The 12,073-nt window shown below is 34.1% G+C and overlaps 1 protein-coding gene across 4 annotated transcripts in view; it reads right to left on the bottom strand.

Annotated features, from left to right (window-relative positions):
• Nucleotides 1–12,073, bottom strand: part of LOC150108319 (uncharacterized) — a 337,096-nt gene that overhangs the window by 293,272 nt on the left and 31,751 nt on the right. For all 4 annotated transcript variants that reach the window (XM_090390692.1, XM_090390693.1, XM_090390695.1 and 1 more), the window contains exon 2: nt 5,850–6,000. In XM_090390692.1, coding sequence (XP_090246818.1) covers nt 5,850–6,000 — 151 coding nt within the window. The remainder of the gene's footprint in view (nt 1–5,849; nt 6,001–12,073) is intronic.

The raw sequence follows: 12,073 nt of genomic DNA, 5'->3' as shown, positions 1-12,073 counted from the left end.
TTCGTTGAGTGTAGCCCATGTTTGCTTCATGTTGTCGTTATATTCCATGAATTTTGGAAGTAATAGCTTCTTTTTTCCAAGAAATCAACTAACATTTTTTGTTAGTTGATTTCTTGTGTTTTTGTATAAGGTTTGTAAATGTGTGTTACTGGGTGACTTTTTAAGTTTTTTCCATAGATTTTCTTTTAAAGTAATAGCATTTAGTATGTCATCATTTATCCATGGATTGTTGTCTGTTTGTCGCCTCGTTTGTGTAGGTTTTGTTGGTTTTTTTATATTTCTGTGAACTCTAGTTGAAAATTGTCGTATATAATGTTACAGGATCGTTTATTTTAAGTAGGAAATTCCAGTCTGTATTTTTTACTTGGTTATCGACAATGCTCTTTAGTATGATCGAGTTTTGTCGACTTTTGTGGTGGTAGTGGGTGGGGTGGGGGGGAAGGAAACGTAATAAAACGAAGTTGAGACAAAGTAGTGATCGGCAATATTTACGTTAATTACTGATGATGTATATGTATGGGTGGGAGCCCGTATGTTGATATGATCAAGCATGATTGTGTTAGTGAGTTATTGAGTATTTCTTCTCTTGTTGGGAAGTTAATTTCTTCTCTTGTTGGGTCTGTATATTGTGTTTATTGTGTATTTGATACTATTGTGGCTATTTGTGAGTTCAAAATTAGTGTTTCCGCATGTTCTTAGTGAGTTTGTTTTTCTGTCACATTGTATTTTTCTTTGATAAATGCCACAATGCCACCTGCACTTTTGTTTGGTCTACATAAGTTGTAGGTTTGATAAGTATTTATGTTGTATGCGTAAATTTCTGTGTCATTTATTGCAAATTCGGTCAGTATTAGCGCATCTATGTTTATCATGGTATAATTGAGCTGTGTTATCAATGTAAGCCGGTGTTTTTTTATACTTCTTATGTTTGTGTGTATGATAGTGAAGTTGGTGTTGGTGGAAATGTTGTCTGACCATTTCTTCAAAGAGTCAAAGACCTTGAAGTTTATGTTGTCTGAATGGATATATTCGCCTATGTTTGAGATCTCCATTATATAGTTTTTAAATGAGTTCTAATCTTATTCTGAAGGATATGAAAAGTTAGTGTTTTATATTGGTAGGCTATGTAAGTCGCATTCACTTGTAATTATGTATACTCGATGTTTTCATTCTTTCTCAAAAATATCTGAGAATTCTATGTCCACAGAAACTTGTAGTTTTCCTCTGTTTTTGTCTTTCTTGCTTGGTATAGAAGATTTTTGAAGTATGGAGTCCAGTGTTCCGTTATATAGATTGGTGTTGGGAGTTTCTTATCAGTTAGGATAAGATGTTGTCGGCCTTGTTTTCTTGCTTGCTGTAAGAATGGGATCTCCCAGATTTCTATTGGTAAAACCAGCGATGATTAGTGGCGGTCTCTTTATTTTTTTGTGGACCTCGGTTAATATAGGTGATATCTGTAATTGCGATTTGAATTCCAATTTTGCTGCCGATCAGTTGCATTATGTTGCTCAAGTCTTCTGTATTTTCTTTCGTTATTCCCTCAATTTGAAGTTCTTTTTTTCTTTCTTTTTGTAGCATGTTGCATTTGACACTTGTGTGTTTACTTCTTTCCGCAATTCTTGATTTTCGAGTTGGCGTGTTTCTTGCGTTTCTATTGCTACCGTTAATTTCGTCTTTATTTCTCGCACGGTTCCTAACATTTCTTCGGAGGTTTCGTTATTGAACTGTATGTAATGTTCATACTCCTGGAATGTTTTGTTAATTTGTTCCATGTGTGCATTTCATAATTCTTTCACCATGAGTTTAAATGAATCAAAGTTATCTGTAATTTTAGGATCCGGAAGCGGCTTACCTTGATGTGCGTCGTTACTTTTCTTTGGTGTCTGGTCTTTGTTCTTCGTTTTCTCACGGCACTGTTGTCATCGCCATTCGGTCCGTTTCACCGCTCCTTTTGCTTTCCACGTGCTTTCTGAGATCCCTGTACAGTGGAAGTGTTGATTTTTGTTACATCCGGAACAATGCGGCTCTTCCCCTTCATCGCTTAATGCATTTGTTACAGCTCATTTTATTTGAACTTCGCTGTCTCGGTGATGACCTTTAGCCTTTTTTTCCCGTTAGCGACTTTGTTGGCTGGTGACTGCAGTACGCTATGAACTTCCAACACTGAAAATTTGAATCTTACTTATCCGATTTTGGTGATTTGAATGTCCCTGTCTTCAGCGTGACTAGTAGAATTAAATAGTAGCACTTTCAAGTTAGAAACATAAGTTAATTAACACTTTAAACCTATAAAACCAGGAGCAGCGATACAACGTACTTGCATTCGTCTGCCTACACAGCGCCCTCTATATGATAATATCTTAATAATAATCACACTTTTTCAAACTTTGAAAAAAAAATAGTAAACTACAACATGTAATATTATATAACTTGTGTAACTTTAAACTATATAATTGTAAATTATTACTGTGATTATTTAAAAAATATATTGATGTTATCATCATTATTAATGAAATCTCATTATATGTAGCACTTAGTGCTGAACCTTATAAAATAATATACTGAATGTTACTCAAGATGATCATTGTATATATGTGTAAATATTTGACAGATCAATAAAAAATTATCATTAAAAAGTATTATTATTATTATTATTTAAATTAACACCATTTTATTTAAATAATAATAACAGATAGTCTTTGGAATATTTTTCCATTGCTTTTCTCAGTTGAGATCTCCAAATTCTTCTAGATGATACATTCGTCGGAAATTTGAATGCCGACCTCGTATGTCCAAAACATGTTTACATATCACAACCAGTGCATACGAATTCCATTTTTCATGTGATTACACTTTAATATTGCAGATAATTTAGACCAAGAAGAATGAAAACAGCACTTTTTGTTCCTTCTTTATTTTATTCATTCTTAAGAAAGAAGTCCGTTTAGTTGATCTAAACTCCTTTCGAATCTCTACTTACAAGTTTTCTCATTCATGTTTCCACTCAACAAAACGTTCCATGTTTGTTGCTTCTGGAGTGTGTATTTCTCGAAACTGTGTGTGGTTTTCGCCTGCTCTGCAAGTGGAAGTAAGATAAAAAACGAGTTTCCTGTAGCTAACCTCTTGTGAAATCCATATACTGGATAACTCACCTTCACTGAAAAGTTCATATAAACGTTCTGTAGATGTTCATATAAATGTTCTTATCTCCATCTTAATTTTATCCCCTTTCCCATAACTTTAAGATATGTCTGAATGTCGCCAGTTGGGTATTTTTAGATTTATTCAACTTATCCGTTTATTTTTTTTATTATGATTTAGAATATTCTGTGAATATTCTTTCATTAATATATACAAATTGTAATCCATAAGGCAAACGTTTTCTTAATTACGAGAGTTATTTCAGTATTTCTGCACACCTCGATCTACACGCGAGATATAAAACCTTATCCATCATTTAATATTAGTTTTGTTTTCGAGGTAGATGAGTGATTCCTCTGCAATATTTTGATCTGTATTATATTTTTTAGAAAATGGGCACTGATATTTTTGTCCATTCATCTGGTATTTGTTTATTTAATAGTTTACTTAGCTGAAATATTCTGTATCTTCCTCCATATTTTAACAACTCATTCTATATTTTGTCCAATTTAGATGTTTTTCCATTTCTGATTTTTGTTGAAATGTTTTCTTTCTTGTGGTAATATTTGAATTCTTCATCTTTGAATGGTTCAGGTAAAGTTATTTTTCCTTTATATTTGTACAATTTAGTAGAGTGTTCTTCCTAGCATTTTGCTCAATTAAGAGTATATTCATATGCTCACATAATTCAGTTATTTTGTTTTTAATTAATCTCCATATTTGCTTCTGTGTGCCATAAAAATCATGTTCAAGCAGTCTTCAAGGTATCCCAGAATTTTCGCTTTATTTCCCAGCTTTTTTGCTAGTTTGATTTCTTAAGCATGTAAATCTGTTATAGATTTCTTCATTAGATTCATCATGTAGCTATGCGAAAAAGAGGCTTTTCCCCTTCTTTGTTTTCCCTCTCCTGAGTACCAAGGAGTAAGGAGTCCTATCTCTTCCTTTTACTTACAACTCTTCACTCCTCTAAGACTTCAATGGACCAGATGCAGGGAAAAACAAGCAGCACATGGAAACATTAGTTTCCATGTATTGCTTTTTTAATATTAATTTTGAAGATTTGTCAACTTCGATTCAGTTTTGTGTTTTATTAAAACTGTTTTTGTGAAACTGCTTGTCTGTTCATCGTTGATATATAGTGTTTTTAAGAGTTTCTTCTTGTAAGTTCTAACTTAATCTTTTTGTACTTCAGTCTTATAAATTTGTGAATTACTGTTTTGAATTTTTCTTATGTTTTTATAATTTTGAAAATGATATTAATAATTTTAAATCTTAATTTTCCAATAAGTAAAGAATGGTCAGTTCCTGCATCAGTCGATGTTAGAACTGGGATCTCAATTATTCATCTGATGTTTCCATTGTGACCAAGTTTCCTAAGATATTTCTCCATATTATTTTTTTATTTGTTTTATCTTGGCAGAATGTTTTATTTGTTCTCAAATCATTATCTGTACGGAACTGCAGTAATTTAATTTAGTTTTTGTTTTGTAATGGTTCGTTAAATCATTTGCATATTCCTAGAATTTTCTGTCCCAGTTTGCGTATTTACATCTCAGGCTATAATAATGATTTATTTTAGTTTTATTTTATCTAGTGGTTCTCATAACTCTCGTAACTCTTTGTAGAATAAATTTAGTTTTGTTTCTGGTTTCTTCTCTTGAGGACTGTAAACGCTTCTGGAATTTGTTATATGCCCTTTTATGTGTAATGATTCTTTCTGATCTGTAGCAACACTCTTTTATATTTATCTAAATCTTTTATATTTAAATTACTTATAACTGAAAAACATTTTGCTGATATTCCTACCTTCTGTTCCGTTATACTGAATTTTTGGGTAATGCATTCGTTAGAAGATGATCCATAAATTTGACATCACAAAGCACAAAATATATTTATAAATGCAATAAAAATTTTATTTTAAATATATTTGATTATGTTGCTAAAGTATGTACATTTAAAATGCAAATACATTAATAATGGAAATTATTATTATTATTATTATTATTATTATTATTATTATTATTATTATTATTATTATTGTCAACAGGTATGAATCCAACAGTGCAAGGCCCGCCCCTATAAACTGAACTCAAATAATTTCAGTCTAAAATGATGGCGTGTGATAACAACATGTGGCTTAGACGTGAAAGCTATGTTCGGCACTTCAGTTGCCTCCCCTATTTATCTACAGAAACTCGCCTATTTATGCATATCTGTTAGTTGAATCCAAATAGATCGGAAACAACTGTCCAGATAGTGAAACACTAAAATATATTACAATAGAAAATAACATGCAGATACCTATAGGGAATTTTTTCCATGGTAGTTCATTACCATAGCAAAAGCCATGTTAGCGAACTGAGCCAGTTGTTGTACTGAAGTTTGCCTCTAACTCCTACATTGGTGTTATTTAATAGCAAAACTGAGTTAATTGCTATATTTAGGTTTTGGTTTATATGTGAATGGCTGTAAGCTTTTTATTAATGGACTTGATCTCCAGTGAATGGCCTTTCATAAATATGCTTCTAGTATTTATTCCTAAAGGTAAAAATATGTAAAATAATATTTTCTATAGGCTATAATTGCCAAATTAATGTAAATATGAATCAGAATATTTCGTGGAGTTAATAGGTGCCACCTTAGATGGACAAGTCCCATGGCGGATGGCCGATAATAATAATATGATTATGAACATTATTAATAGTTACCTCTCACTAATATTCTGTATGTATATCTTTGAATTCTCACAGACAGACAGTTCTTTCTTCAAACACTGTCGTATTTGTTCTTTCCAAAGAAGTATTCGACCGGTGTCACATGGTTCTAAATCTTCTATATGCTGATCAGTACAATATAATTCTGTAGAAATAAAAAGAAAATAATATTATAACTGATAATTAGGACAATTTTACATTAATACAAATAAAATAGCACAAGCAAAAAACACTGTTGCTATTATTATTAAAGTGAGATTTTATTATAGCAGTTATTTATCAACTTCGAAGTTTCCAAGTATATTTTCATTTTGCAATTAATTCCATTTCCATGCTCTTCGGTGATGGCGTGTAGCCTTTGGGATCGCTAATATTTAACAGCCTCATGCTTCAATGATTAATAGTTCCCATAGTGCTGATAAGATAATAAGGATAATAAAGACAGAACAATGAGAACTTAATAATGAATTCAAAAGTTAACGAAGCAACCCCAAAAAAAAAGAAATGTTATCGAAAGTTTCTAGGAAGACTGCATACTTGTACGAGTAGGTTCATAAAGAAAATAATGAGGCTGATGATGATTCAAACGAGTCAAACCACAATAATTCTGCACTGGCTGAATGAAATTAATAAAATTTGGATGTAGATCTCCATAAAAATTTTTTACAGTCATTTTATTTCTCATCGTTTCATTGAGATCACTTAATGGCAAATTCATAAAATATTACGTTTCGTAATATTTTATGAATTTGCCATTGTTGCATAATGGTGAATTTTTGGCTATTACATTAGCCTACGGAAAATATTATTTTACATATTTTTACTTTGAGGAACAAATACTAGAAGCATCTTTATAAAAGGCCATTCACTGGGAATCATCACTCCATTAATAAAATGCTTACAGCCATATCATACGTTGCATAATTCATGATCTCCAGTTGCCGTGTTTGACATAAAACCACTCTAAACAAAATTTTAATTTGGTTAAATCATATCATTTAGACAAGTTCAAATTTTTGATTTGAAACTGAAATGACTTGAAATTTTCACAGAAATCATAAATACCAAATTGCACGAAGTTCCGTAAATCTGGGGTTGACTATTTTCCTTTTTAATCAGTTTGTGAACTCCAACATACATAAAACATTAATTTGCAAAAATCCTAAATAACATAAAATACTAGTAATAATTTCAGAAATTATAAGAACCACTGTACTGTCTATAATTCACATGCAAAGCTTGTCTGTTGCATACAGTTACAGAGTTGTCTGTATATCACGACTGAGATCATTTTTTCAAACAACACACTAACATGCATGATAGGATTGTGTGCTCCCAGTAAGATACCTGTGTCACAAACTAATTATATAATAAATGAATGGCGAGTTTTATACTATTTATTTTCTTTCTCATTGTATTTTATTCCTTTTTATTGAATTTTGTACTGTATCTTTTCTCCTAATTATTTTAGTATAAGAGTATGTGTTTGGATTGGATGATGAATTCAGAAGCACGTGAATTATTAGCTAAAGACTATGTTGCACGTAAAGTAAATTTCTCTGTCAGAATTTTAGATTGTTGTTGTTCAGATCCAATCTGAGATCCAATCTGTGATCAGATTGGATCAATAAAAGTGGAGCATACTTCTTTAAACACATTCCTTTCTCGTTAATGCTCCTGCATGTCTGTTCATGTTCCGAGTCAAAACCACATGAGTACTCTCTCAACATCCTTTGACTATAATCATACTCGTATAAACAAAGCGATGTGAGAAGACATGTGGTTCTCTAGCCTCATCTCTCATGAATCTGTCCTATATAATCATTTTACTTCTTTGTATTTCAATATTACATTCCCTGCATACTTACTAAACTCTGTAATCTGCAGATTCCTAATATATCCCCAGTGGATCTTGCATGATTTACGTATATGGTCGTAATCAGTCTATAAACATCCACCCATTGTTTCATTGAAATCCAAGTGATCTAATGTGACAAACATACCCGTCTAAAAGTGACCACATCTAGACCTTATAAAAAAAACAAACAATGCGTTTTATTCCCCACTCGTAAGCAGCTTTCTCTGCATATGACAGTAATCATTTTCGTTTTTTTTTTCTTTATGACCTATGCGACCTGTGTCCTCAACTTTACCTCCCAATCCAGTACCACTCTCAAATCTTAGTTTCTTGGAAGGGAATGCGATATACAGTCAGCAGTGTCTGTAATCCGAAATGAAATGCATATCATTATTCCTTATACTGATATTCAATTTCATTAGGATTTGCTTTTAAAATCATTCTGTGAAATTCTATTAAACATAACTAAGGGTGTTGTATGGACGTGATTTTCCAACTATCAACATTTCATATAATTACTTTGTACCTCCTACGGACTTAATTCCATATAAAATAAGACGATATTATTCAAATTTCAGAATTTATTTTGCTCAGCCCAGAAAATGCGCATATTGCTCCGCCCTTCTCAAAAAATACTTTCGTTTGATCCTTCAAACGCCTTTATTAGGTCAGCTCTATAAACATTTTGTTCTTACTTACCTCTCCCCAGTCTTCCCTTGTGGTTGGTTGGTTGGTAGTGGAGTTGAGACCTATGATTGCAGTAGTAGGAGGAGGAGTAGTATTTCATGTACCAGTGAGTTTAAAGCCATCTGTTGTGAGGTTAAATATAACAAGATCAAAAACATAGTGGGTGTTGTTACAGACCTGGTTGATCGGTTTATAGTGACGAAGAAATACATCACCACAGAGACGATGGGCGCGAAAAGAGTAATCATAATGGGAGATTTCATGAGAGCTCAGTGCAATGGTATCAGTTCCTGAATAGGAAGAATATCGACAGTGCATGGAAAACATTTAAACACTACTTCAATGATGCAATATCAGAATGTCTCCCGAGAGTTTGAAGAATAAATAGGGTATCAAATGGATGTGTAATATTATTAAGCAATAGATTCGTAAGAAAAGGATGATGTGGAAGGAATACCTTGTGTAATATGATTATGTCTGTTATGAAAATGATAAGCAACAGGCCAGAAGAGTCACAACTGTTGTACGGAAAGCTAAGTCTGAATATGAAACAAAACTAGCTCTGCAAGCAAAAGACAACCTAATAGAATTCCATCGATATGCTGCAAGTAAAAGAAAGAATGAAATTGAAATAATAACTCTTCTGAATTCAGATAGTGTGAGAGTAGTAGCAGATGCAAAGAGGTTGTTCAACTAATGAGTGCCCATTTTGCTAACAGCTAACAACCTGATGTATGCAACATTGAATTCACTGCGCTGTCTTTTCTGGGTGAAGAAACTCAGGTGTGTGAGGAGAAGGTATTAGAGCTGTTTCACAAACTGAATGAGAACTCAGCAATAAAGACTGATGGGAAATCAGCACGGGCGCTAAAAGAGTGTACAGCTGACTGGCTATTCCTTTGACGATGCTACATTGTTTGAGTAACAGAACATGGGAGATTACGCAGGCAGTGGAAAGAATGTATGGTAATCCGATTACACAAATGTGGTGTAAAGAACGATCAGTATCTCAGGAGTGGTAGTGAAGATTTTGGAAAAATTGTTCAGGGCTCGCATTCAGAAATGGTTGACAGTGAATCTCTACTTAGCAATGAAGTGCATGGACTTACTGTGGGAAGATCAGGTTTTATAAACTTGCTCACATTCTATAATAATGTTACTGAGTTAGACAAAAGGAATGGATACACCATTATACTTTTGAATTTTGCTAAGGATTTTGGATAAAATACAGCATGGAATGCTGTTGGATAAAATAAAATATTAATATCGATAAAGGATGGCTGACTGACAGATATCAAAAAGTGGTATGTGTACGGGGGATGTGAGTCCCCAAGATTTGAAAGAACCAGTAGTGTACCACAAGGATCAGTCCTTGGTACATTGTTATTCGATCTGTACATTAAGGACGTTGGAAAGGACAGACGACATAAATATTTGGGTAATCAGGAATGCTGCTGATATCCAGTACTTCCAGAATCATTTGAATAGGCTGGAATTGTGGGCATGGAAAAATGGATGCCAGTTCAATGTCAGAAAATTGATAAGTACTACTATTAAATGGGAAGTGTCAGTAGATAGAAAGTAGAAGTTCGGGGGTAATGTAGGAAAGATTTCAAATACAATTCAAAAGATAATTGCATTGATGAAAAGAACTTTAACATGTAAAGATAAGGATGTAATTTTGCCTCTTTACAAGTCTTTAAGAAAACCTCACTTGGACTGTTGTGCTCAGGAGTAGTCTCCCGATACACTGGAGAGAGAGAGAGTGCAAAGAATAACGTTAAAATGTTATCAGGATTATGGAATACTATTTATGAAGACAGATTGAGAATTTATAGACTGCAGACACTAGCAAACAGGAGAAAGAGAGAGAGGTCATATGATTGAGACTTACAAACTTCTGAAAGGATCATGCAGATTGCAGTTAGAATTTTTCATTTTATGGAGGGTGGGGAAAGGACTAGAGGACATCCTTGGAAGCTGAGGATGAATGCCGCTAAAAAGGTGATTATTGCTAGATTTTTCTCTCATAGAGTGATGCTGGATTGGATTGGAATGAATTGTACATTTGATGTTGTCTGTGCAAGCATTTTGGATGAATTCAAGAACAAGTATGATAGCTGGTGTATGTAGTATGTGGTTTCCTTCGATGAGTCCCTGATTCCCTGGAGGTATCTCCCTTAATAATAATAATAGTATCAACCAGACTTATGTAACATGACACAATGCCACTACTACATTGAATGAGGAGATAGAGAAGAATAAAAATAAGGTTCAAGGGCTGTTGCATATCCTGTATAAGAATTCGGCAATAAGAACAGATGGAGTATCAACACTCATGCTAAAGGAATGTTCAGCCGAATTCGCTGTGCTCTTGATCTGCTTGTATAATTTGAGTCTTAGCTCAGGAAAGATCCCGAAAGAATGAAAATATTGTATGATAATTCCACTGCAGAAGGGTAGCGCAAAGGCTAACGTGTCTATCTACTAACAGTATCTCTGGAGTTATTGTGAAAATGTTAGCCAAGCTAGTAAAAACTTGCATAGAGAAAGGGCTGGGAAATCAAGCTCTACTTTGCAAGGAAATTCTTTATAATAAGCCCAATGTTGTTCCTTGCTATACTTTGCAAGGAACAGCATTAGGTTTACTAAAGCAGGGTCATGCATGAGTACATTTTGATAGGAAAATTTCAGAACCGAGGCTCACAACATGTCTTTCCATTATAGGACCACAATATGCAAGTCCCACATTACTCGAACCAACGTGTAGCTTCGTCATCAGTGGTGCAAAGAGCGCGTACAGTGAGATGTGGAATCTTAGAAAGCTGCGGTATGGAGAACCGATCACGCTACATCCTCTATCGAGTAAATGGACGACAGTGAGTGTGGCGGATGCCCGGTGAACGTCTCTTACCAGAGTGCGTAATCCTAACTATGAAATTCGGAGGTGATGGTATATTCCTGTTTTTCCTGATTTGGCCTCGAACCTCTATTTGTGGTGTCCGAACACAGAACTCCAAGAGATATCTGAACATTTGGTACAATGCAATGCCTCCTACCTTATGGCGTTTCTACGGAACTGGCTATTGTCTCTTGCCGGAAGACAATGTACCATGTCATAAGGTGGCTGCTGTAGCTGGATGGTTTTTGAACATGAACATCACCACACTCGGCAGCCATCGACAGGGATTTTTTCTCAATCCTATTGAACATCTGTGGGATGAAGTGGAGCTTTGGGCGAGGTTAACGGGCGTCAACCCCACAGCAGTCCATGGCCCCTCATTATACAGGAAGAACGGTCCAAAATTCTCATTTGTTGCTATCGTATGCTTGTGGAAATTATGTCCCGTAGGATTGCCGCAGCGAAATTACATTTATATCTTATTAAGGTGGAAGCAAAGGCATTTTCTTATACTATAGTGTGTTGAGTTCTTTCCAAGGCAGTATATATATCATCCGAGACATTATTTTGTCTACTTAATCCAGAAAACCTCGGGATACCTTTCAAGCAGTTGTCTTGGCCAAAGAAGAGTCCTGGTTGTTTAACAGAATGTCATAAATTCAGTGTGAGCTAATCAAGGATAACTAATCGACGTGCCATATTTATAGAAATCTGTAATTGCGTAAAGGCGTGATGCTTGATATAAATAGTGCAATACCAGACAAAATTTAA

Source organism: Typopeltis vanoorti, chromosome 3 (assembly GCF_054136105.1).
Source record: "Typopeltis vanoorti isolate ZY-2024b chromosome 3, IOZ_Tvanoo_1.0, whole genome shotgun sequence".
In the NCBI taxonomy this organism is placed as follows: Eukaryota; Metazoa; Arthropoda; class Arachnida; order Uropygi; family Thelyphonidae; genus Typopeltis; species Typopeltis vanoorti.
The sequence above is the reverse complement of the archived record's forward strand: the minus strand, read 5'-3'. Positions and strand labels throughout refer to the sequence as shown.